This window comes from Daucus carota, chromosome 7 (assembly GCF_001625215.2).
Source record: "Daucus carota subsp. sativus chromosome 7, DH1 v3.0, whole genome shotgun sequence".
NCBI lineage: Eukaryota > Viridiplantae > Streptophyta > Magnoliopsida > Apiales > Apiaceae > Daucus > Daucus carota.
The window spans coordinates 32,356,426-32,381,529 of record NC_030387.2 but is presented as its reverse complement, the minus strand read 5'-3'; the positions used below and the strand labels follow the sequence as shown (position 1 = coordinate 32,381,529).

Sequence of the window (25,104 nt, the reverse complement as noted above, 5' to 3'; positions counted from 1 at the left end):
CAATTACTATCACAAGGATTGACATCGTTCAAGGCATTTTGGTATCATCTCCTGCCGGCTAAAATCGCTTCTATAAAACCTTGTCTCACTTTCGATGTATTCGCAGAAGCTTGAAGTGAGAAATGGATGCGAATATCGCTTATGCTGTGATCTCGTTGATTGCAGTTCTTATGTTGAGCTACATGATGAAAGTTGTAAACAGATTTTGGATTAGGCCAAAGAAAGTGGAGAAACGAGTGAGGGAGCTAGGGTTTAGGGGGAATCCGTATCGGTTTTTTTATGGTGACGCCAAAGAGATGGAGAGGATGAGAGTAGAAGCCGTTTCCAAGCCTTTGGAACAACTCTCAGATGATATACCGGCCCGTGTTTTGCCGTATCACCACCACTTGGTCCAGAAGTATGGTATGAATGCACAAACCCTAATGGCCTGTTTGGTAACTTGGATTTCATTTGAAATCCTGGATTTAATGAAATAACCTGTTTGAGAATTTGGATTTGGATTTCATTTGAAATCCACACACATTCGAATATTAGTATATAAATCTGAGAATTTGAAATGACAACTCAAATCCTGTCATTTGAAATGATATGCATGTTTTCAAACAGCCTCTAATATCTTTCGTTATATGCTTAAACATATTTAAATGAGAGTTCTTATCGCATGTTGAGAATCAGTCCATCTAAAATCTTAAGATTTTATAAGGTGTTGGAGAAAGTTCACAAATATATTTTATTACTATATTTCAACAACCTCTCGCTCTGATCATTTCTAGCTCCAAGATTTTGGAGAAGGCTTACCAGGATCGTATTAAATTTAGATCTGAATCCTCATGTTTGCATGTGTAGGGAAACAATTTTTCATCTGGATTGGCACAAAACCTAGACTGAACATAATGGACCCGCTACTAGTAAAGGACATTCTGTCAAGACCAAACGAATTTCAAAAGCCAAAGGCAGATCATATGGCTCATGTGCTTGTGGGGGGACTCTTCACCATTGAGGGAAACACATGGATTAAACATAAGAAGATCATCAACCCTGCTTTTCACATTGAGAAGATGAAGGTAACTGGTTTGTACCATGTTTTAGACACTTGCATGGCCGCCGGCCGGAACCAAGATACTTCTATATATTTAAGTCTTTTTGTCTATTCATCTAAAATAAATGTACACTTTGCTCACACCAAAAGAATCTTTCTCGGAATAAAAATATATTTTCAAATAAAAGATTTCAAAAACAAATGTATAACATCAAAAGTTAGTATTTATACTCCCTTTCATATTAGTATAGTGCACTTTTGACATTCTATATATGATTAAATGGACTAAATTTTAACAAATTTTAATATATTACATGATTAGAATTTGGGAAATATTACAAACATATCCATATATCCAAACTTATTTTCAAAAATATGGTCGAGGTTGCAAATAAGGCTGAAAACAGTTGATTTTCACGTTACTGGAGTGACGAACAAGGTTACATATATGGTTGCACAATTATTTTTAAAAGCAAATAAATTTGTAACTTAAATATTCTTGAAGAAGCCCATAATATTTTGACAAACTTTTTCATTCCATATTTTTTTATTATAGTTTGCTGGGTGTTTGGACACACCACTTCTCGACTTATTTATAAGAGAAGTCGGGTTAAACTTATTCGGGTCTATTTGGTTTAAAAAGTATTTCTTTTAGACTAGAAGAAGTCGGAAGTAGAAACTGGAAAACTCAAGTTTTTTTAACACAGCCACTTAATCTTAGCCAAACGTCGTATATTTTTCATGTTGTGTAATAAGCCCCAATAATAAGCCCCTCCCTCCCGTGCACATGCACACATATTGCACACGACAATCAATATTGATTTTAGATCTTGTTTTCTTTTGTTGACATGGAAAGAACATGGTGCCATCAATCGTGAACAGCAGTTTGGAAATGATAGACAAATGGAACAAGTCCCTGGCTTCAAAGGAATCTGGCGAGGTTGATATATGGCCAGACTTGGAAGCTTTAACCTATGAGGTAATGTGCAAAACACTTGCTGTAGGCGAGACGAGCGAAGACATAAGAAGGATTCATCAACTTCGGCTTAAGGTTAACGAACAAGCAGCCAAAGTAGCCAAGCTCATGTTCTTCCCCGGATGGTGGTAATTATATGAATTCCTCTACTTTCAATCTTACAAACCAAAATGGTGTTCCTTGTGTTCCAAACATTTTTTCTGAAACAATCACAGGTACCTTTTTCCGATAATAAGTTAACTCTGCAAGTGAGAGGTTGTTTGGCGTAACTTAAAATAAGTATTATTAAATTATAAGCAAGAAGAAATTTTCATTTTATGGGTTTGGATAAAATTTTTGGCTGTACAACTTGAGTAAAAATTATTAATATAATAACAAATTATTCTTTAAAGTGAACATGTATATTTTTGTAAATTTTAATTTCAAAATTAAAATAAGTTACTAAATTCTCAACTTCCTGACTTATGAGTCCGAAATTGACTTATTAATTTGTCATACAGACAGTACAAATAAGTTGTGTCGGACTTATAAACTCAGAAGTTGGCTGCCTGCCTTTTTTTTTCTTAAAACACTATTGGAAAACAGAAGCTTGTGGCTAAGACTTTAATTGGGTGAAATGGATGCAGGAATCTGCCAACTAAAGATCTGAACACTATGAAAGCATTGCATAAAGAAGTTGAAGGTTTAGTGAGGAAAATGGTGACTAAGAGACTTGAAGAAACAAAAATCGGGGCTCGTAGTGAAGGTGATATGTTGGGACTAATGATGGAAGCTTTTCACGATGAAACAAGTGGATTTAGTCTTGACGATGTGGTTGATGAGTGTAGAAGTTTTCACTTCATTGGGACTGAAACTACAGCACGCTCTTTGACATGGCTGCTCTATGTTCTCAGCAAGCATCCGGAATGGCAAGAGCGAGCTAGAGAGGAGGTTTTGCAGGTTTTCGGAGATCAGAAGCCCAACGTTGAGGGACTAAACCAACTCAAAATTGTGAGTCTTTCTTCCCCATACTCTAATACTTAAAACAAATCTAAATACTCAGAGCATCTCCAACCATACAAAATCCTTAGCTAAATCTCATCGAAACACAATACATTTTTCAATTATTTTAGTCAATCTCGTTGGAGATGTTCTTATACACTATGTGAATTTGTCAAGTTTCCAACAACTTGAGCTAGAGTACGGTTCAAGATTAGTACTTCTTCCGTCCCATCCATCTCTTTACGCTTTCAGTTTTGAGATGCGACAGATGTCTTATTCGATTTTTTATATTTCAAAACTTACCAAATATAGTAAAATTTTATAATATAAAAGTCAACTATTCTCCATATATTTCCCCTCTGTACTTGCTGTATACATAAAATATGAACCGGTCTCACCATTATCTTTACTTTTTCTTACTTTTCTACTCATACTTTACTTAGACCTTAAACATTTGGGTGGGACAGGGAGAGTATATGATTAACATTTCAAACGAATATGGAGATAATTATTTTTAATATTGATGAAATAATATCCGAAAGATGATGACATGAAAGTTTGATTGTTTCAGATAACAATGATTCTGTATGAAGTAATGAGATTGTATCCACCAACTAGTATGATTCACCGAGCCATCTCCAAAGATACAAAGTTAGGAGACATGGTTCTACCGGCCTGGATCCAATTGACCATACCAATAACTTTACTGAACCACGACCCTGATATTTGGGGAGAAGATGTGAAACAATTTAAGCCCGAAAGATTTGCTGAAGGTGTGTTCAACTCAAAGATGCAATCTGTTTACTTTGCTTTTGCTGGAGGTCCTCGAAAATGTATTGGACAGAGTATGGCAATGGTTACTGATAAATTCGTTATAGCAACTCTCCTGCAACGCTTCAGCTTCGAGCTATCTCCCTCGTATGTGCATGCTCCAAAGCATGCTTTCCTCCTCATGCCTCAGCATGGAATGAAACTTCTTCTGCGTAAACTTATCTAGCTACTGCAATATCAAGAGGAATCGCTATCTCCCTCGTATTAGCATGTTTTCTTTCTCATATGCCTCAGCATTGAATTTGTATTCTCCATCAATCTATTCATGTATATAGCTTAATACCAGCTGTACTTGTATGTAATCGTTTTCCTTCGATGCTCAATAGTCCAATGCTATGTGTGAGCTAATATATTTCCAAGTGTTGTACATCATCAAATCTAGCAATTGCAATTTATCAACTAAAATACACCCAAAAAATCTTAGGCCTGTTACAGAAATAGTATAGGCCGGACTCAGTTAAGGTTTGGAGAATGTGTTTACTTAGGCTTGTTTGGAACGAGCTTTTTTTTCAAGCTTCTGGGCTTATAAGTCAGCTTCCGACTTATAAGCCAGAATATGAGAAGTTGAAAAACCTACGTTTTAGTAACTTATTCTTACTTTTGCAATTTGATTTTATAAAACTAATATCGTTTTCTCTAAACTGTATGCAGAACATTTTTTGCTTTCTGTTGTGCTTGACTCTTTATAGTTACTCCATTGTTATATATAGCTAGTTTCATGTTATGATCAAGAGTTCAAAAATTAATTTGTCAAAAAACATATCATTGAATCACCAAAGTGATAAGTCTCTGCAGAGACATCATGTGATTATAAAACAGGGTGTTATTCAAGATTACACTTGTGACATAGTAGACATTTGTGCTTGTGGTACTCTCAAATTGTTGTGATTTCCATAGCTTTCATCGCTTCAAACCTTGGCTCCTTGGCCTGAAACTTGAGACCAGCATAAAGCTTCATGTAGTCCTGGAACACAAATTTCGGGTACACTTGCCCGTTCTGTTCTTCTTTCTCAAGCAATTTTGGTTCGGGATAGATCACAGCATCGCCTCCTGGATTGTAGAACGATGCCAATGACATCCTGTTCCCATCGGTTTGAGCAATCACTCTGTGCATCACACTCTTGTATTTTCCGTTTGTGATCACCTGTTTAATCAATTGTTATAAGACCAATTATTGGGATTCAGTCAATTTGTTAAATGTTTATCAGTGTTTTGGACCAGATACTACCTCGAGCTGGTCGCCTAAGTTGATAACAATGGAGTGGCGCATAGGGGGAACATCGATCCATTCGCCATCTTTGAGAAGCTGGAGGCCACTGACCTGGTCATCCTGGAATAGCAGGATGATCCCTCCAGCATCGGTGTGTGCTCGGAGGCCTTTGATGAGATCTGGTTTGGGACAGGGCGGATAGTTGCTCACTTTGGTGCCAAAAGTAGGACCCTTCGAGCCACAGAAAGCTTTCTTCAGGTAACCTTTTTCTAGCCCAAGATTCTCACATAACAAGTCCAACAGCTCCTCAGCTAGTTTCTCTATACCCTTTGCAAATTCCTTCATTGCCTTTCTGTTGTCACTCCAAACAAAAGATTGTCATGTTTCTGTTAAAATATAGCATAAGATCCAGTTAGAACCTTTTTCTAACACTTTAAAGTTTTAGATAGACCGGTTCTCGACATGGTATCAGAACTCATGTTTGACGGAAGTCTCAAAGATGGGCGCCCGTGATCCATTTTTTAACCAAAGAATGGGATTTCGAGTGAGAGAGAGTGTTAAAATATAGTATAAGATCCATTTGAAGCCTTCCTCTAACATTTTAACGTTTTAGATGGATTAGTTCTCAAAAGTTTCTTCACGAACTTTTTTTTTTGTGTAGCGAGGTATAGTAGTTCTATAGCTGATCGTATCGGGACGACGGATGATTCGGAAAATGAACATATAAGAGTTACCTGTACTCATCCTCAAGATCAGGAATATCTGCCATGTTGGACTGAGGAAGATGGCTGAGAAAGAATGTGCTCTCCCAGTCCAAATCATCAATTTCATTCTGAACAGTTTCCAAACCTTTTTTCTCCACCATTTCCTTGAACCTCTGCTCCATACTCTTCTTATAGTGCTCCTTTGTCAGCCTCTCCACAGTGTCCATAAGCTCGATGGAAATCCCATGATTCAACACCTTTTAATTTGCACAATACAAATAAATTATATTAATCAAGAACATATGTTTCTTGGACATGTACACTTAAACACGATAACTACATTAAACATATCCGGTATATGTCGCTTGACATGCAAAATTAAGATATGTTACCTCAAAAAATCCCCAGTTCTCGCAAGCATCTTTAATCCTATCCATTGTTGCAGCCCTCTCTTCACCATTAAGCTTCTCCATGTTGATGATTGGAAAACTCTCCATTTTTTCTTTACCTCTGTTTTTCATATACAGCTCTGCTAAGTTCATATTGGCAGTGTGGCCTGGGGCTGTATATATAGGCAAAGCTGGAAATTTCCTTTTAATAAGTTTCTAATTTATTTGAGTTGGTTTGTTTTGTTTTGGTGTGTTTTGATGTTCTTCATGACCGAGGTTATAAGACGACATGATTTTCACATGATTTTCATGGGTTTGATTTAGATTTGAAGATTATTATGGGATCGCATCTATCGTTGATTGTTCAGAACAGTCAGGTGAAAAATAATCATATGGAAACAGCAGTATATATTCAAATAATCTTCAAATCGCTTAGATGTCTCTTGAAAAGGAAGAATTCAACAGTGATATTCTACGGGTCTGTCCAATTTTGATTTTTTTTAGATGCCTTATGAATTTTAATTGATGAATTTATTCCTTCTTATCAAAAAAACCTGCATGTCCATGCACACAATTTTTAATCTTATAATTGTAGTTATATTTTTGTAACTTGTCTCAATATTAGGTAGAATTATGGTACAGTGATCACCTAACAGGCACAAGTCATAACAGTATGGCCTGACATGTTATATTCAAAAAAATTAAATAATAAAATATTATTTAGACTACGTATCACATTGGACTCACTAACTACTTACTCCCTCCGTCCCATTTTAACTGCTTTTGACTTTTTTACACGTATTTTAAGATGTTAAAAAAATCATATCTAAACATTATCATTTTTTATAAAATTTATACCAAATAAAAATTTAGAACCTAAACTTTAATTTGATATAAAAATTGAATTTTTTTATTAAGTGTAGATATAGGTTTTTTGCATCTCAATATACGTGTCAAAAAGTCAAACATCAGTTAAAATGGGACAGAGGGAGTATAAGTTAAACAAGGGTCTTAGAAAAATGATAAAACTTGCACAAAAGTGACTTATAACTTCTCTGTATAGATGGTTTGGTACGATTAAACTGATATTATTATAAGTAGAGAAAAGAAGCTACAATCAAACAGGACCACTATAATTTTGACGAGGGTCCTATGAAAATGTAAAATAATTGTACAGAGTTATCCGGAAGATCCAGGGGAGAATTAAAAACAGGACTCGTGTAGCATGTATGTGATCACATCCTCCTGGCCCCCTTCTATTTTGGTTCTCTCTTATCAACCATCCTCTACGTACGTGTCCCTACACACACAAAACACGATCTCTTTATTTCTTACTGTGAGCTTTCATGTTAAGTGATCGATTCTCTTAAAACCTCAAAGTTGTTTGGAGGAGTGTTTAGCAGGATCATATTCTAACATTTCTCCTGACTCGAAAGTCTATTTATGGATCATCAAAAGAGGATCACGAATGCCCATTAAGCCATCAATTTTCCTAAAACCTCTTAGCTGTTAGGAGGAGGGCTTAACAGTATTATATTCTAACATTTTCTAAATATAGAATAGATATAATATAATTCAATTTCTAAGAAATGAGTGCTTTATATTAAATGAAAATTCTGACAATAATTTCTATTTATATTTTCTATAATTATTATAATATTAAATTCAAAATCTATTAGTAAAAGAGATAATATAAAAATATTGAAAAGAATATATAAAAGATGATAATATATATTTAGTTATTAAAATCAAAGAGAAATAAATTAGTCATCATCTATTTATGACGAATGGAAAGTTGTGCGAATGGAGCTGGTGAAGGTGTAGGACCTGGTTTATAGTGCAGGGTGGCTGCTGCTCATCTTTTGTAAATTAGCTTTACTTGGGTCTTGACCAAACTTTACTGCTAGAGTTGCTCCTGCTTTTTCTTTTCTTCACTTTGCATTTGTTTGGATACCGAAAGATTTGACATAGATCAAACAAGTTGTTGATTCACTCATCACACTTGCCTTTTATGAAATTAATTATTTATGCCGAAACTAGAAATTCAAGCTAGTATAGAACGAATTTTAAAATAAATTTCTAGTGATTATTTGAAATTAGACAAGATTTATATTAAAAAATATAATTATTTTTAGTAACAAAACACTTCTTAATATAAAAAATCTTATCAATTTTTTTATCTTAATCTCGATTTCAACCTGAATTAGTCTCCCTTTAATTTGCACCGGAAATATATACACCATATGCCAAGCAGAATTAGTCTCTTTTCGATTTGCACCGAAATTGTACACACCATATGCCAAACTTTATAATGTAGTGAAATTAACCATCTAAAAGCAAACCTAAACTTTAGGCTATGCATCAACTTTTTCAAGAAACAGTAACTAATTGACCCTAGATTTTAAATTAGCCAAACATCATTATCAAGCTAATCTTCCTTCAACTGTATAGATTTTCTGCTATCAGTTGCAATTTAATAGTAAATTAGCCAAAAGAAACCTTAATGTTAAAGTGTTAGGCAATGATGTAACTTTGTAATTTTGAGTGTTAAGATTTGATTGGATATTATACTCACCCAACTTGCGGTTTGTGGTAGCTAAACTATGAGTATCTAGTCAAACTATTCACTATTTCATGTCCCCATTACTTTGGAAAAATAGTAGGCGTGCCGACGAAAAATAATCAAATGTTTTGTCAAGCAGAAAAAATTATGATTATATTTTGAGTCAAGGGTCATGGATTATTTTCCCGTAGTGTGTGTTACTTTTTCATTTTTATCATGATGTCGTTATAAGTTGGGTGTTGGGTGATTGAAAAATTAAAATCGAGCCAAAATTAATATAAAAAAAGAGAATATAGAGAATTAAATTGAACTTTTGAACCTAAATCATTTAAAATATTTTGATTCTGTTGAATGAAACTAACATTTAACATACATACATATATAACTAATATAATTTTTATAATTAATTGTTACATATATAATTTTAAAAATCAAAATAGAAAACCTCCTCCACCACCATCACCTTCGTCATATCCAAAATCTCTATGAAATAATGAATTGCAACAGTTTTATATGTCCGAAAATCTGAGTTGTCATTTCCACCACCACCTCCAAGTCTCCGACTCCTTCTCTGTCCAAATCTCCACCTCCACCATCTCCGTCACAGTCACCATCACAATCGATAAAAAAACAGGTCTAGAGGTTTTCACTAATTTCCGAAAATTTTCGTCAAAATTTTATAAAACAAATCATTATTTTATAAAGTAAATATTATTTAATTGTGCTAATTTTAATTTTTATTTAAGAATTGATTTGAATTGCATCATTAGCGCCCTCTTTATACATAATTATTACACTTCAATAATTCTCTTCCCATATGTTTCCCAATGTAAATCATGAAGCTAAAAACAAAAACTAAAAATAGATGGCGCTAGAACAAACATATATATACCTAATTTGAACGATGCAATGCATGTCAATTTGTCGGATTTAGGATCTAGTTTTAAATTATATATCTGTATTTAACACACTCTCTTTGGATTTTTTGCCCATTATCTTTCATTTGTGTTGTCGTTCTCAGCGCTCAAATAATGCAAGTTGTGTACACGTCCGTGTATGGGATGGGAGGAATGTGTACGTATGCGACAGTGCGACACGTTACTTTTATTTGAACCCAAAAAAAAAAAAGGTTTTAATTTAATGGTTAATTAAACAGAATAAATATTTAATGTAATATTCAACACTAGAAAGTTAAGTGCACTTTTTAGTAGCACGGGGTAACTCTTTTTCCTTCTTTTTTTTGCTTCCATTATTATATTTTTTGTGAACTCAATCCTATTAAATCAAACTGAAAAATATATGTTTTGAAATATAAAATATCAATTTTGTAATTATATTATAAAGTATTGTCAATTTTTTGGTATTTGTATATGGGTCTTGTTCCTTGACAACCGCGTGTTATATCGTGTTATATAAGGGTTATCTAACATATTGTACGGGGCCGTTAGATCTATATTTCAAAGGCCCAGATCCAATCTGATATTTTAATGTATCCGCTATAAAAAATCGCGGACAGGGAAAACTCCCTTCCGCGGTAAATAACCGCGGATAGGGAGTTTTCCCTTCCGCGGAAAATAACCACGGATATATTAAAAACCCAAAATTGGATCTGAGCTCTTGAAATATAAATCCAACGGCCCCGTACAGTGTGTTAGATAACCCTTGTTTAACACGTTGTTTAACACGCGGTTGCTGGAAAACAGGACCCTTTGTATATTTTGATTTATAATATAAAATTATAATATTTTGAAAAGATTTTATAAAGAAATCTATGATGATTACACAAAAAGCTGAAAAACATATTATTGTAAGATATGAGAGGTTTTATTTTTTCTAAAAATAACTTTTAAGCTAAAAGTTAGTGACCAAGAGAATGTTCTAGATTTATGTATAACAACAATACCAAACAATATTTAAATAAAAATGTGTATAATGGACCTCTATTTGGGACAAGTGACGTTCCGAATGGACCACTTCATATGTTGGGGTTGTTTCTTTTAGACGTGAAAGCCGGGCTTCTGGGTTTATAAGTTAGAAGCACTTATTTGTATCGCTTATGTAAAAAATCAAAAAACAATTATAAAAAATTAGGAATACTAGTTTTTGTTTCAGGACTTCTGTTTTTTATCAAACACTTTAATCATTTATAAGTCTTAACTTGCTTCTAACTTCTACTCCTCTTTTTTATTTTAATTAAGAAGCATTTATTTTAAACTCACTCAAACAAATGTGTGCTCCATCGTTAATTCCAGAGAGACTTGGCCGCTTGGGTACTTGAAACTTGAAACAAAACAAGTGTGTGAAGACCACGTTTGACATGCCCGCCACATGCCTTGTTTTATTAGTTACAAAATTCACAAGAAAGGTAGTTGAATCGCAATTTATCATGAGTTTAGCCTAATCTTTTTTCATTGCCCAAATCGATCCTTATCCCCGTTGGTTCATATCACAAAATCATGATTAGATGAAGAAACTTTGCTACTAAGATAATAAAAGAATTGGATTAAGTAATGATACCAAAGATGTGGACTGATTTTGATAACTATATGTAGAAAGCGGTTTGGCGTCATTTAGACATTGACTGTTATTCAAAAGTGAATAATTTTCCACCAACTTATAATTGAGCCTTTAGGTGATATTATGCAAACCCGTGAAATGTTGAATTTATGACGGGGTAGGGCAGTAGAATCGAATAGAATATGTGGGGAGACCGGTACCTATAGCATCTCCAACCATAAAGATCCTCTAAAACGTGAGTCGGTCAATTTCTCAAAAAACTCTCGCTCCAATCATATTTAGTTGTTCTCTATAATTTTAGTTAACCTTCTATGAATGACTATATTTGTCAAACTTCTACAGATCTATAAGAAATATGTAGGAAGATTGCATATAATCTATTACCATATTGAACTGATATATTCTATTTTAACAATCTAAAATATTAATAACATACTATTTAAATTATAATCAACCAATTTAGCCAATATTATTGAAGTGCAATGTCTTACAAGTTCAACAAATTTTACATAATGTCTTGCATGTCCAATTTAGCAAACAATTATAACCAACCCCATTAGAGATGCTCTCAGGCCTCAGCTGTGTATAGTGTTGGTAAATCAGAAATATTGACACTGTTCAATTCCATTTAAATGGAGCATTTATTAATTATGAGTGTAAAATTGTTTAAAATAATTTTTTATACATTTGTAAAATTAAAATTTTTAAAAATTTTAGAACTTTTAGTTTCTCATAATAAGTCGGGAGTGGATTTATAAATTTCAGTACAAACAGATTGGTAAGGGTTTTTTATTTAGAAGTGAAGAAGCTCAAATTTTAAGTCCATCAGACATCGCCATTATTGGGCCTGTTTGTACTCGATTGGGTGGATTGCGGAGTATCCTCACTCTCAATTCGTATAGAAGGATATTGGACCATGCTATTTGTTTTAACCCCAAGAGCGAGCAAGTAGTTGGAGCAACAAAGATAAATATGATGTGCTGACTTTTTTTTTTGAAACTAGAATTTCTATTAGAAATCAACTCATACAATCAGTTCGGATCATCTCCAACACATCAGGTGGAGGAGAATAATACATATTAACACTTCAGACAAACATGGTAACTTAGCTAGAGTGTGAGCTAACCTATTAGCTTGTCTGTGAATATGTTGAACACCAATATCACTACTTTCCTGTAAAATAGTACGACACGAGTTCAGAACATTGCCAACCTCCTGCTGATACTCAATTCCTTTACCTAATGCATGCACCACAGTGAGTGAATCTGTTTCAACCATCACTCGTTTCATTTCTTTAGCTTCATTTATCTAAGTTAAGGCAGTAATATGTCTAATTTTTAACATATGTTTAATATTTTTATATTAAATATTATCTTTCATTATTAAAACACAATATAAAGTAGATAGAGAAAGAGAGCGAGTATAAGATTTTATATTAAAATATAGGATATGGTAAGGAGAGATTTTATATTAAAATATAGAATTAGACTCCAAATCAGCACTACAAAGAACACATCATGTATTAACATTCATCTCGAAAGATAATTCTGTCTTTTGTTAATAACCTGTAACTAAAAAACGGAGGTAAAATCCGACAACATATTTGTAATTTTTGAAATTTAACCATTTTTTTGTAACAACTTAAAAACTCCGGGCACCCCTATAATTTATGCCAAATCATTAGTTCCCAGGTTATAAAGGAGTTTGAAGCTCTGAAAGTATTCCAGATCGGTGAAATTTTTACTTGATTAGGTTTCGAATTATCCTTTCTAATACAACTCGTCTATAAACATAAACACCAACTACAAGGCGACTAACCTCTATAACATTATCATAACTAAAAATAGGAAAATTCTAAATACTATCCCGCAAATAAATATTTATTGAGACCAAACTAGTAGATTCAACAATAGAAGTTATGGTTGAAGAAATATTTCAAAGAAACTTGCCATTCACTCAGCGGTCGTGTAAAAAAAATAAATTTTGAGCTATTTTCAACATGATATTTAATGAATCGCAAAGCAGCAATTCTGAAATTTTAGATTTTTCTGGACATCCAAGAACATTTATAAGAAAGTTTGGCAGTCCAGAAAGCTTTGTTATACATAATTACTATTTTCAATGATTATGAACTTTCTTAATTTTTAATTTCAAGTTGATCCCAATTCATAATTTAGATTTTTAAAATACATTTATTTTAACAATGTTATAATATTTTAAATTAATTTGTATAAATACATAAATATATATAATAATTATATATGTATAATTAAAATAATTATATATAATTAATAATTATATATAAATGATATTAAATTAATTCTAATTAATGACCTAGCTTAAAATTAATTTTAAGTGTGACCCGAAATGATCCGAAATTAGAATTTCGTTTCTAATAAAATTAATTTTCAGTTTTATATAATTTTAAATTATTTTATCTTGATCCGAAATCGTCTGTCATTTTGAAAAAATAAAACTCATTTATCTTTTTATATTTTTCCAGTTGCGAGCACGTTGCCTGATTTGATACCCTTTTTCACAAAAAGAGGAAAAGCCTCTCATCGCAATCTGTGTGTGTTGTGTGTGTTTTTTGTTTGATTGAATCTAATTTTAATCCACAAGACAAAATAAAACCCTAGAGTTCCTCACGCCATGGGAGATTCTCCTCGATCTTCTATTCATCTTGCTCTCGGTGGCGACGCAGGTTCTCTCTCTCTCTCTCTCTCTCTCTTTGCAATTTTATTCTACATTGTACATCGCATCGATTTATTAAATCGCATTTGTGTGTATTATGTGTGTATATTTCTTAATTGTGCTTGGATGCATTTGACTCGATTCTGTTTTTTCTAAATTGTAGTGCTTCCCTGAGATCGACTCTTTTTGTTCTGTTTCTTGCTTTATTGAGCATTCGATCGTACTCAATTGTATTATGTTTTTGATTCTTATAATTTGCATTTCCAGTGTTTTTGTGGTTGTTGATGTGTATTTGACGTATTCAATGTCTTTGTACACATGTAAAGATGTAAAGATGAATGTTAATAACTTACATTATGCTTTTTGATGATATGCTGATTCGGTTTTGTGTAATTTACTTTTTTGTGAGATGAGTTACTTGTTTCGATGGCTAATTTTAGAATGTGATTGGAAACAATTGTTTTATACTATTGGTTCGTTTAATTTTATTTACACTTTTTTTTTTGTTTTGACTGATGATATTAAGATCGGTTGCAGTTGCTGATGTGTTGTTGTGGAAGAATTGGATTGGATCGCTTATTGTGCTTGTGTCTTCCACCGTTTTTTGGATACTTTTTAAGATAGCGGGATATAATCTCTTACAATTTATCGCCAATGTGCTGTTGCTTCTTGTTACTATACTTTTCTTCTGGGCTAAATCTGCATCCATTCTCAACAGGTGAGTAAATTCTGTAGGATTTATGTTTCCTGTGCCACATCTGATAGAATTGGTGTGTATTATTGAGTGACGCTATTCTGATGTCATTGAGATATCATTTTCTGCTTTTGTGTATACATTATTAATCTAATCTCATGATCATAAAGTTTTATATGTAAAGGTTTTTAATGAAATATGTGTGTGTGCTTTGATATGTTGATGCTTAAATGCCTCAATCCAGGGGAAAGACTGTTCTCGATTTTATGTGATTTTTTTAAAGTTGATTTGTAACATTTTAAATATGGAATTTAGGCCTTTGCCTCCTCTTCCTGATCTGGATGTTTCTGACGAAACCTTTTTAGCGGTTGCGGAAGTAATGTGTGATTGGGGTAATCGTGCTTTGTCAATTGCACGTGATATAGCTATTGGAGGAGACTTAAAAGTTCTTCTTCAGGTGTGTAATCTCGTTAAAACCTACATAAAGATACATTATTTCTCAATTTGTGCTAGTATATTGGTAACTCATCAACAAGCTGTGGGTTGGTTGATCAGGTTGTCTCTAGCTTGTGGCTAATCTCTGTCATTGGTGGTCTTTTTGACTTTCTTACTCTGATCTATGTTGGTGAGCCCTTCTTCTGTTGTCTCCTACAATACTCCGCAATACTTTCCGTAGAGTTTCTGACTTATTTTGTTTTTGCCTGTATGATGCTTCAGGAATTCTTGTTTGTCTATCAGTTCCAGTGCTGTACGAGAAGCGCCAAGATCAAATTGATGATAAGCTGAGTACAGCACACAGTGTTTTTCAAGCACAATACAGGAAATTAGATGATATGATTTTGAGCAAGATTCCATTCCCTAAAAGCAAGGAAAAGAAGACTCAGTAGATCTAATGTAATGTGCTCTTTGCTTTCCAATCATGAGTGACATACATATTCCAAAAGGGCATCACGGTAATCACTGTGCTTATGTTCCTGCATTATTATTCTGGCTTAAAGGCATCTAGAGAAGTATTGTCCAGTAATAATGTTTTCATGCTGCTACAGAACTACTGAAATGACATTTAGCTATCAAAAATTGGTCGTGAAAGTGTTACCTCAAAATTATAGCAAGATAGATAGATTGATTGTTTTGCTACATTTCTGATGGTTTGGATAACTGATCTATAGTTTTTACCTGGTACAGCTTAAAAATGTAGTGGTATACTGTAAAGAAATCCCAGAATTTGAGATATCAAAGAAGTTTTTCCATCTGCTCATTTGTTGTAATTATCAATGCCTGTTCCACGACCACTCACAACATCCCCTCATCAAGGGAGCTATAGGTTGTAAATGTTGTAAATATTAAAAAACGGAACAAACCGCATTGACACATGAAAAAATAAAACTACACTAGACAAATTTTAAAATTACAAAACTAATTATCTAATTCATTCATTAATCGAGGATTCAACGCGTGGGGATTTGCCGGTCCGGGCTTATTCGCCAATTCGTTCGTTCGGCTCGTTGAACCGTTGAACAACTCGTTGACTTCGCGGTTTGTTCCGTTCGTTCGTTCGAACCGCGGGTCGTTCGCATTCTTATCGACTCGTTAATTTTGTGGACCGGTTCCGGTTTTTGATATCAGGATTCGTATTTGCTTCATAAATTATAATGAGCCGTCCGGGCCGAATTTTTTGGCGGGACGGTTCTGAACGAGCGGTTCGAAACCGCTCGTTTAGCCACCTTTACTTGTAATGCCTTCTTCGTTCTGATTTTTTTATAGATTATATTTTTTTACATTTTGACCGATGTTTTTCAATTGGTTATATATTTTTTTATATTTAATATAAGATAGTGATTATTCTTCAGGCCATACATTTACACCTCTGTTCCAACATGTTGTTTACGTCACTGTTTGCACGCATTGTCAGACTGCTCTAAAGTATAATTTTATGATTTTTTTTTACTTTTTCAATAAAAGTTTAAACGTCAAATTTTTATTTGGGGAAAAAAATATTATGAAACTATTTCCGGGAAGGTTTTTTTAAAAAAATATTATAAATTATCCTAAATAGGACACCCAAATGTATGAAAGTAACATAAAGAAACCAGAATATCATGACTAAGTATTAGGAATTTTTTTGCACCAATACACTCGACGAAGTGAGACTCTTTTTCCGTTCATGCGGTGACTTAGAAAATTGCAGGCCCGAGTGAAAGACAACTTTTGCTTTCAGATCTGTAATGACAAACAAACAGTAAACAAGTCCACAAGACTTTGAAATATTCACAAAATCTTTTCATGGGCCTGTCTATCCATAACTAAAATGGCATATTCTCTTTCACCTACCCGGCTACCCCGCATCATTAATCCTCTCTTATATTTGTTGGTGGATCGGGGGTATTTTGGGTACCACACTTTGTCACATGCTTTTAGTTTTTTTTTTCCACGTGTCATGGGGTTTCTTAGATCGGAGTAGAATATGGAGCTGTTTGGCCCGATTTAAAAAAAGTGATTTCATACTTAAAGTAAAGAAATGGAGTAAAAGTGAGAAATAAATAAGTTAGTAAAGTTTTTGGAAAAAAAGTGGAAGTTATGATAGGGAAGCTAGCATTGTCAACTTCTTAAAAGTGCTTTTACTTCTTTACACAAATGGGTCAATAAAATCAGAAGTCATAAGCAAAAATTGCTTCCGGTTCCCAAACAACCCCTTTAACTCGGTTGTCTCGGCATGCATTCTAAGTATATAGTTTATAAATAATTTTAAATTTAAATTTAAGAAAGAAATTATGAAAATATATTTAATTATAATCCGAAAATACTTGTTGAGCGGTAAAAAAAATGTAAAAAATGAGTGGGAATAAAAATTAATAATCATTTTCTTCAATATTTTTAACTTTTTTTAATTATTTTAGAGATATTAACACCAAATTCAAAAAAATTTATTTTGTCATACTATTGCGATAACTCCAATATAAATTTCCTCCCATCTCCCAAAACTACCCTCACATGAATACAATAATCACACAATCACCCCATATATTTCACACTCGAGTCTTCCACTCTCACCCCCCAACACAACAAACCCATCCAACTCTCTCAACTAATTTCCCAAGATCTAGATGGCCCCTACTCTAGTAGCTAACGGCGGCGATATCTCCGCCGCGAAACCCGCCGTCACCGGCCGCATCGCCACCGTGTACAGCGAAGTGCAGAACAGCAGATTGGATCACGCTCTGCCACTCCCCGCGGTTATCAAAAACTCATTCAGTGTCATCGAAGGCCCCGCCAGCTCCGCCGCCGGCAATCCAGGTATAGAAATTTATAATTATTAATTAAAGTTTGTATTTTTATATGAATTAGTTGTAGTTAGTTTTATTATGTGGATCAGTGGATTAGCATTGCTTTGATACATTGTTACATTGTGTTTTTAGTTGGATTTGTGAAGATTGATTTTGATTACATCTCGTTCTTGTTTGCGGTCCGGCATTAGTGTTGAATCTGAAGTTATTTGTTGAGTAATCGAATCGGAATAAGTGAATCAAATGCGAATTTGGTGAGACTAATGTTTGAGTTCGATTCTCGAGTAAACAATTTTTTACGAGATTAAAGTGTTTACTAAGGCAGGTGTTGTATGAATGTGTATTGTACTTGTGGTTGACTTGTGTTTTAGAGATCAGATCAAGGTTTTGGGTTTTATGTTTTTCGAATGTGTAAGTTGAGAATATGGAAATTATGGAGAATATTGACTGAAGTTTTGTTGTTTTGTAGATGAAATTGCGAAGTTGTTTCCATGCCTGTTCGGACAGCCTTCTGCAGTTTTGGTGCCCGGTGACGGGAAGGGATTGTTGTCAGGTCAAAACTTGAAGATTGGTGTCGTGCTATCAGGAGGCCAAGCTCCTGGAGGACATAATGTCATTTCGGGAATTTATGGTTAGTATCTTTAACATGAAAATTTCGAGTGGTTCTTAATAGTTAATTCAATATGTTTAAATTATGGAGTAGGGTGCTTTGGAAGTTTTTGGATCATGATTCGTATACAATGATGCTACAATTGGTATCAGAATTTCAATTTGTAGAGTATAAGAAAGATCAGATAACACCTGGGATTGAGTCTACAATTGTCTATTAGTCAGTCAAAGTACATCAGACAAATATAAGATATGACAAATGTTAGTGGTGTGTGGATATATGATGGCTGATCGCAAGCCCACTTAAAAGAACTTGATAGTCTTTCTAGTGTAGGTTGCATGTGCCAGGCTTGTTACAAAATATGGTTATTTGACATGTAAGATAATCTTTTTCTCTGCTGCAAGCTGAAAATATACTTTTGCACTTCAAACAGACTACTTGCAGGATCGTTGCAAAGGGAGCACCTTGTATGGATTCAATGGTGGTCCGGCTGGGATCATGAAGTGTAAATATGTGACATTGACCTCAGAATATATCTACCCATACAGAAATCAGGTTAAGTAATATTTGTTGATTCTTAATTCATATTATTATTTAAGTAGTGTGGCACTTTATATTAGTGATATTGGTCTCCCCTTTACATTTACAAGACCTTAGGCCCAACTTGTATGTTTTATATGGGTATTATACTTGAGCAGATGAGCACGATCCTCCATAGCATGCCTGTGTACAAATGTGCAAAAAACTTAGATACATTTTCTCCCGTGATTGGTTTGTAATTGTACAAGTGCAAATGGGCAGAAAAGCTTAGTTTCTACAAACTTGTATATTTTCTATGTGATAACAAATATGTGGTATTATGCTCCAAAATCAGTTCAAATATCGAAATTACCTAGTGGCTATATCTATATCTTTGATCAGCAGTTTTATCTTAATTACAAAGAATAGGAGTTGGTCAAACTTAACAGCTATAACTTAATTGTATCAGGGTGGATTTGATATGATTTGCAGCGGGAGGGATAAGATTGAGTCCCCTGAACAGGTTTGCTTGAAATTTGATTGCTATACTTATTTTTTGATTAAACCAACACCGAACTTATTGGATTCTAAATGATTTGATTTTAGTTTAAGCAAGCTCAAGAGACAGCAAAAAAGCTTGATCTTGATGGGCTTGTTGTGATTGGTGGGGATGACTCAAACACAAATGCTTGCCTTCTTGCTGAAAACTTCAGGTGAACTTTTTCTAGATGATAATTTGTTTCTTGCTGCATCTATCTTTTATTTGAATTTTTGCCTACGCAGGGCCCAAATTTAATATTTATATATTGTAATTAGGAGTAACAATCTGAAGACCCGAGTGATTGGATGCCCAAAGACTATTGATGGTGACTTGAAATGCAAAGAGGTTCCCACCAGTTTCGGGTTTGACACTGCTTGCAAGGTTATTCAATATGACTATGACTTCAATATTGCGCTCCAACCATTTGTATAAAGAAATAATACTACAAAAGCAGGTTGTTACAGTTTTTACAGTTTTAACAGTTTAAAACCTTGGTTGCAAAGAGGTAAAGAAGAGATATTATTTTGCTGTTGTGTCTTTGTCTATCAAGAGTTTTTATCATTATTTTAGAGGCTACGAGGACACACAAGTTTTGTTTTAAAAAAACATAAAATGCTCAATCCTCTTCATGGACAGTTTTATAACGCACTATTGAGTTATTATAACATTTACTCTTCTCTTTCAAACTGTTCAAATCCAGTGAACACACCCAGAAACTAGAACAAGAACTTTCGTCGATTGTGTAATCTACTTTCAACATTTGTCATGCAGTTGTGCTTCAAATTTCTAATTTTTTTGCTACTATGCACAGATTTATGCTGAAATGATCGGAAATGTCATGACGGATGCTCGCTCCACAGGAAAATATTATCATTGTAAGCACATTTGGCTATTTTTTCTCACTAAATTATTGCAATAGCTATATTTCAGCTAAAAATCAACTTGTAGCTTTATCATCCAGTTGTAGTTAATTATTGTTCTTCATCCTAAGAGATTAAGTTACCAAGCACTCCTATATATTGAAATAATATGGTTATATGTCATACTTGGATACTTTTGTGGTAAAATACGTTCACAAAGCTAAGATGTTTACTTTTAGGCACTTTTTACTGTTTACTTTTTTCAGCTTATAAATGAGAATATTTATTAGAATTATAAATGTCAGTGCACTACAAACTGGATTGAATCTAAGAGTTGCAATTCGAGTTGGGGGTGGGGCTTTAGTATATGGCTGAATTGTTCTTTAAAATTTACTCTTATAAAGACAGCCCAGTAGGTGAATTGAAGTTCTTACACATGATAGCTCTGTTAGTTGAGCCAAGATTTCTTACTGGTAGTTGCATGTTCTTCACTGTGCTGCAGTTGTGCGACTTATGGGCCGCGCTGCGTCCCACATTACATTGGAGTGTGCCCTGCAGACTCATCCAAACATCACTCTTGTTGGAGAAGAGGTTTGTTATAATTCCATAATTTGTTTAGCTGATAATTTGCTTGATAATATCAAGTCAGCATCATTGTCATGCTTCTGGCATAAAAGTTGAATATTAGCACTAGTTTCAGACATTGGCGCAAATATTGGATATATGATGTTTGAAGTTCAAATCTTACTGCAGGTTGCCTCTAAGAAGGAAACCTTAAAGAATGTCACAGACTACATTGCTGATGTAGTTTGTAAACGTGGAGAACTTGGATATAACTATGGTGTGATACTAGTACCTGAAGGACTTATTGATTTTATTCCTGAGGTATTGTTTTGGTTTTGTTTTACATGAACTGCTGTTTGGTTGTTTTCCTTCTAATGCACAATACAATTGCTCCAGCAAGTTGATTTAGAGTACTTGACATGATGCATCTCTTTGCTTGTCATTGTATGCAGGTGCAGCACCTCATTGCAGAACTGAATGAAATTCTGGCCAGTGATGTTGTAGATGAAGGTGGTCTCTGGAAAAAGAAACTCGCGCCCCAAACACTAGAGCTATTTGAATTACTACCTCCCGCAATTCAAGATCAATTGATGCTTGAAAGGGACCCTCACGGGAATGTCCAGGTATATATTTCACATCTCATTACTACTTTTTCTTCTAAAATCATAGTTTTGATCTGTGCCTAGCAAGATGCTTATAACCACATGCCTACCTTCAGGTTGCAAAAATTGAAACAGAGAAAATGCTTATCCAAATGGTTGAGACTGAATTGGAGCAGCGGAAACAGGCTGGTTTATATAAGGGCCAATTCAAAGGACAATCACATTTTTTCGGGTATTTAGCATCTATTATAGTAATTGATTATCCTTCTATTTCGAGAGTTCTTAAATGCATTTGTTGGTGAGCTTGAACTCCCCCAGTCAGTGTCTGATGGAAAGTTCATAAATGATATTCACCTAATTTTCAACCTTATGTATTTTCCGACTCAGTTATGAAGGAAGGTGTGGTTTACCATCTAATTTTGATGCTACATACTGTTATGCATTGGGTTATGGTGCTGGAGCATTACTTCATAGTGGAAAGACTGGATTAATATCATCGGTGAGTACTGCTTTTGTATTTACCTTTTTTGTTAGATTATACCTACAGAATACTTCCCGAATGAATGACTTGTTGGTCAAGTGAATATAATGATAAGCAGGAAATGAACGATTATTCAATACTTGGATTAATACATCTGTAGGTTGGAAATTTGGCTGCTCCTGTTGAAGAATGGACAGTTGGTGGTACTGCATTGACTTCTTTGATGGATGTCGAGAGGAGACATGGTATATTGCTGCAAACTATAATGTGATATTTATATAGATTGCATAACTTGTAGAAACTTATCACAATCTTGGTTGATTTTGGTGGAATTGTACTCTTCTTAAATAATGAGTGTGTTTCAATATTAATAATTCTTCTGATATGTTATTTGTATCATTAGTTGTTATTCTTTGATATTCAGAGTTTTAAAATTGAATTGTTTTCTAAATGTCCTAAATGTATTTTTATATGTACAAGACATTATATCAAGTAGATGTTAGCCAGAGTTGAAGATTAATTTTTTCCTAGCTTGTACTTGTACCTCATAATATATTCTCTTGCCAGAAGCAGAGGTAACGTTTTTTTGATTTTACGACCCTAGTCAAGCTAATGCTTTGCTTATGTTCCAGGATATACAATTCAAATTTGGTGAAGCACCTTTTATTAGTATTATTATTTTGGCTATTAATTACAGCATTTAGGAAAACAATTTTAAAAAAGATATGTATTTAAAAACGTGTTTTGTTTTATACCGTTTATATATTTTAAAATACATTCAAAATTTATAATGTGTACAGGTCTATTTAACTGTCTGAAAAATGTTTAATTTGCAGGAAAATTCAAGCCAGTGATTAAGAAGGCAATGGTGGAGCTTGATGGTAAGTATTTTTTTCCTTGTTTTTTTTGTTCCCGTATGCAGACTGCTGTGTTTCTTTAATAATATTGAAGACACCTGACACTTAAGAAGGCAATGGTGAAAGCCAGTGATTAAGAAGGCAATGGTGAAAGTGCATACTCTCCTCTCCTTCCCTTCAAATTTTAATTACACAGCAGCACCTAAACTTAAGAAGAAAAAAAAATCTTACACGTACTTTATATGCAGTAGTCACATCTATTAGATAATTAACAGATTTGTTATGTCGATGCTCTAATGTCTATCTTTTGCACATTATAATTAGACCAAACTATTGACTCACATGTATGAATTCTTCAGGTGCACCATTCAAAAAATTTGCTTCGCTTCGTGAAGAATGGGCCCGAACAAATTGTTACATTAGTCCAGGTATATTCACCTTTCTATTGCATATATATGTGTGTTTTATTGTGGTATTTGGTAACATGTCCTTGTAACAACTTATTATACTTGTATTCTTATTTCTTAGAGCTGTACAGTTTCATTATTGTTTATTAATCTCTTTTTTCTCCCCTTACAGGTCCCATTCAGTTTGTTGGACAAGGATCTGATAAAGTTAATCACACCTTATTGCTGGAGCTAGGTGTTGAAATATAATTTTGTTTCTGTTTTTTTTTGTTGTGGGAAAATTGCAATGTTATTCAACTCTAGTAAACAGTGATTTGAGATATTTCCTAAAGAATAATTTCTTCCTAGTTATTAGACTTTTAATATCCATTACTTTTTATGCACACTCTGCAAAACTCTATTCTGCATCATTCAGAACAAGTCCAATGCATTATAATATGAACTCAAAAGTCTCAAATGCATAAAATGACTTACGAATGTGTGGTGTGCTTTGCACGTTAAAAAGTCGGTCAGACACAGGCCCTTATCATTTGCACTTGCATTAGGAGTTCTACAGAAATATATGCAACTTTCTTTACTGAATAACGTGCTATATATGAAACTTGACCTGCTCAGACACCCAACAGCAGGGATGGCTGTCCTGAAATCCGGTCCGATTCCGGACAGAACGGGTCGGGATCGACCTGATGGAGGAAATTTTTATATAGAATTTGCCGATTTGGGAATTGGGGCTCGATCCGTCCCAAAAATACCTGTAAGGGTATATGACGGAATCATTTGGGTAATTATAAAAAAGTGCTTCGGGTTTAAAGTAAAAAAGTTGACTAGAAATGAGTATTAAATTAATACTTATAAGTGATTAAATTATTTGGGAAAGAAGTAGAAATCCTCAAACAAAAGTTAGCATAATTTTTTATAAATTCTTGTGACTTTTTACACAAACAACAGATGAAAAAAGAGAGTATAAATCGGTTTTTTATCGAAAAAAGTCCAAGTATTGATGCCCAAACAATACAATATATTTTCGTGAAACAAATGGATAAATAGCTATGTTTTATATTTTCTAAAATCAGAATAATAAAATTTTGACCAATTAATATTTGAATAATATCTTTTAATAATATATGTTTTAAGAAGTATATTTATAAAATATATCACTAAATTTATTAATTAAGAAATATTTTTACAGACTCAGTTGATTAAACTTATTTAACATCTCAGATAAAAATAGCGAATTAATATAAATAATAAAAATATATTTATTAATTACTCAAAATTTTTGCTACATGATATTTTAAGATCAACATATCTTCAAAACAAGGTTAAATAAAACTAGTATAATAAATCATAATTATACATAAAAATATAGACAAAAATGCAAAATATAAATTTTAGGGGAATTACTTTGTATACTGTTTTTTCAATCTTATTTTCAAAAATACTACCTTCTCCAATCTTATTTTCAAAAATACTATCTTATCTAAAATCTTTCAAATATACTATCTTTTTGAAAATATTTTCCAAAAATACGATGGTTGTAACCATATATGCAACTGAATTCCTAATTTCAAGTTCCAGATTTCAAATGTCATTTTCGACCTCATCTTTGGAATCGATATATATATATATATCGATTCCAAAGATGAGGTCGAAAATGATATTTGAAAACTGAAATTTGAAATCAGGATTTATAGTTGCATATGGTTGTATTCAGTTGCATATGGTTGCATTCAGTTGATTCTATTGTAATCTAATGGCCCCGCCAGGGGCACACCATACAT

General features: G+C 33.5%; 4 protein-coding genes across 4 annotated transcripts; 3 read left to right on the top strand and 1 right to left on the bottom strand.

The window, feature by feature from the left end:
- Positions 1-34: 34 nt before the first annotated feature.
- On the top strand, positions 35-4,026 carry LOC108201679 (cytochrome P450 72A397). The gene is made up of 5 exons (XM_017369966.2): positions 35-402; positions 847-1,064; positions 1,896-2,143; positions 2,642-3,005; positions 3,568-4,026. Exons 1-5 carry the CDS (start codon positions 123-125, stop codon positions 3,991-3,993), a joined length of 1,536 nt encoding a protein of 511 aa, XP_017225455.2. The 5' UTR covers positions 35-122; the 3' UTR covers positions 3,994-4,026.
- Positions 4,027-4,569: 543 nt separating this feature from the next.
- Positions 4,570-6,302, bottom strand: LOC108200468 (1-aminocyclopropane-1-carboxylate oxidase). Its single transcript, XM_017368637.1, has 4 exons — positions 6,134-6,302; positions 5,772-5,998; positions 5,056-5,389; positions 4,570-4,971 (listed from the first exon to the last, which is right to left on the bottom strand). The coding sequence occupies exons 1-4, from the start codon at positions 6,281-6,283 to the stop codon at positions 4,702-4,704; spliced, it is 981 nt and encodes a 326-aa protein (XP_017224126.1). The 5' UTR covers positions 6,284-6,302; the 3' UTR covers positions 4,570-4,701.
- A 7,416-nt stretch (positions 6,303-13,718) lies between these two features.
- Positions 13,719-15,850, top strand: LOC108200775 (reticulon-like protein B11). Its single transcript, XM_017369026.2, has 5 exons — positions 13,719-13,914; positions 14,442-14,622; positions 14,914-15,055; positions 15,154-15,223; positions 15,316-15,850. The coding sequence occupies exons 1-5, from the start codon at positions 13,863-13,865 to the stop codon at positions 15,483-15,485; spliced, it is 615 nt and encodes a 204-aa protein (XP_017224515.1). The 5' UTR covers positions 13,719-13,862; the 3' UTR covers positions 15,486-15,850.
- Positions 15,851-17,587: 1,737 nt separating this feature from the next.
- LOC108203133 (pyrophosphate--fructose 6-phosphate 1-phosphotransferase subunit beta) lies at positions 17,588-23,706 on the top strand. The gene is made up of 16 exons (XM_017371888.2): positions 17,588-17,892; positions 18,352-18,513; positions 18,926-19,047; positions 19,481-19,534; positions 19,618-19,724; positions 19,828-19,933; positions 20,364-20,427; positions 20,915-21,003; positions 21,166-21,297; positions 21,429-21,599; positions 21,695-21,810; positions 21,966-22,077; positions 22,220-22,304; positions 22,896-22,940; positions 23,276-23,344; positions 23,496-23,706. The coding sequence occupies exons 1-16, from the start codon at positions 17,703-17,705 to the stop codon at positions 23,570-23,572; spliced, it is 1,701 nt and encodes a 566-aa protein (XP_017227377.1). The 5' UTR covers positions 17,588-17,702; the 3' UTR covers positions 23,573-23,706.
- Positions 23,707-25,104: the final 1,398 nt, after the last annotated feature.

Coding starts and splice junctions, on each gene's coding strand:
- LOC108200468 (XM_017368637.1), bottom strand. CDS start 6,283: ATGAACTTAGCAGAGCTGTATATGAAAAACAGAGGTAAAGAAAAAATG. Junction 5,390..5,771: donor GATCTTGAGGATGAGTACAG/GTAACTCTTATA, acceptor GAGTGACAACAG/AAAGGCAATGAAGGAATTTG. Junction 4,972..5,055: donor ACTTAGGCGACCAGCTCGAG/GTAGTATCTGGT, acceptor TTGATTAAACAG/GTGATCACAAACGGAAAATA.
- LOC108200775 (XM_017369026.2), top strand. CDS start 13,863: ATGGGAGATTCTCCTCGATCTTCTATTCATCTTGCTCTCGGTGGCGAC. Junction 14,623..14,913: donor TCTGCATCCATTCTCAACAG/GTGAGTAAATTC, acceptor TATGGAATTTAG/GCCTTTGCCTCCTCTTCCTG. Junction 15,056..15,153: donor ACTTAAAAGTTCTTCTTCAG/GTGTGTAATCTC, acceptor TTGGTTGATCAG/GTTGTCTCTAGCTTGTGGCT.
- LOC108203133 (XM_017371888.2), top strand. CDS start 17,703: ATGGCCCCTACTCTAGTAGCTAACGGCGGCGATATCTCCGCCGCGAAA. Junction 21,004..21,165: donor TCACTCTTGTTGGAGAAGAG/GTTTGTTATAAT, acceptor ATCTTACTGCAG/GTTGCCTCTAAGAAGGAAAC. Junction 21,298..21,428: donor TTATTGATTTTATTCCTGAG/GTATTGTTTTGG, acceptor CATTGTATGCAG/GTGCAGCACCTCATTGCAGA.
- LOC108201679 (XM_017369966.2), top strand. CDS start 123: ATGGATGCGAATATCGCTTATGCTGTGATCTCGTTGATTGCAGTTCTT. Junction 403..846: donor CCACTTGGTCCAGAAGTATG/GTATGAATGCAC, acceptor TTGCATGTGTAG/GGAAACAATTTTTCATCTGG. Junction 3,006..3,567: donor GACTAAACCAACTCAAAATT/GTGAGTCTTTCT, acceptor TGATTGTTTCAG/ATAACAATGATTCTGTATGA.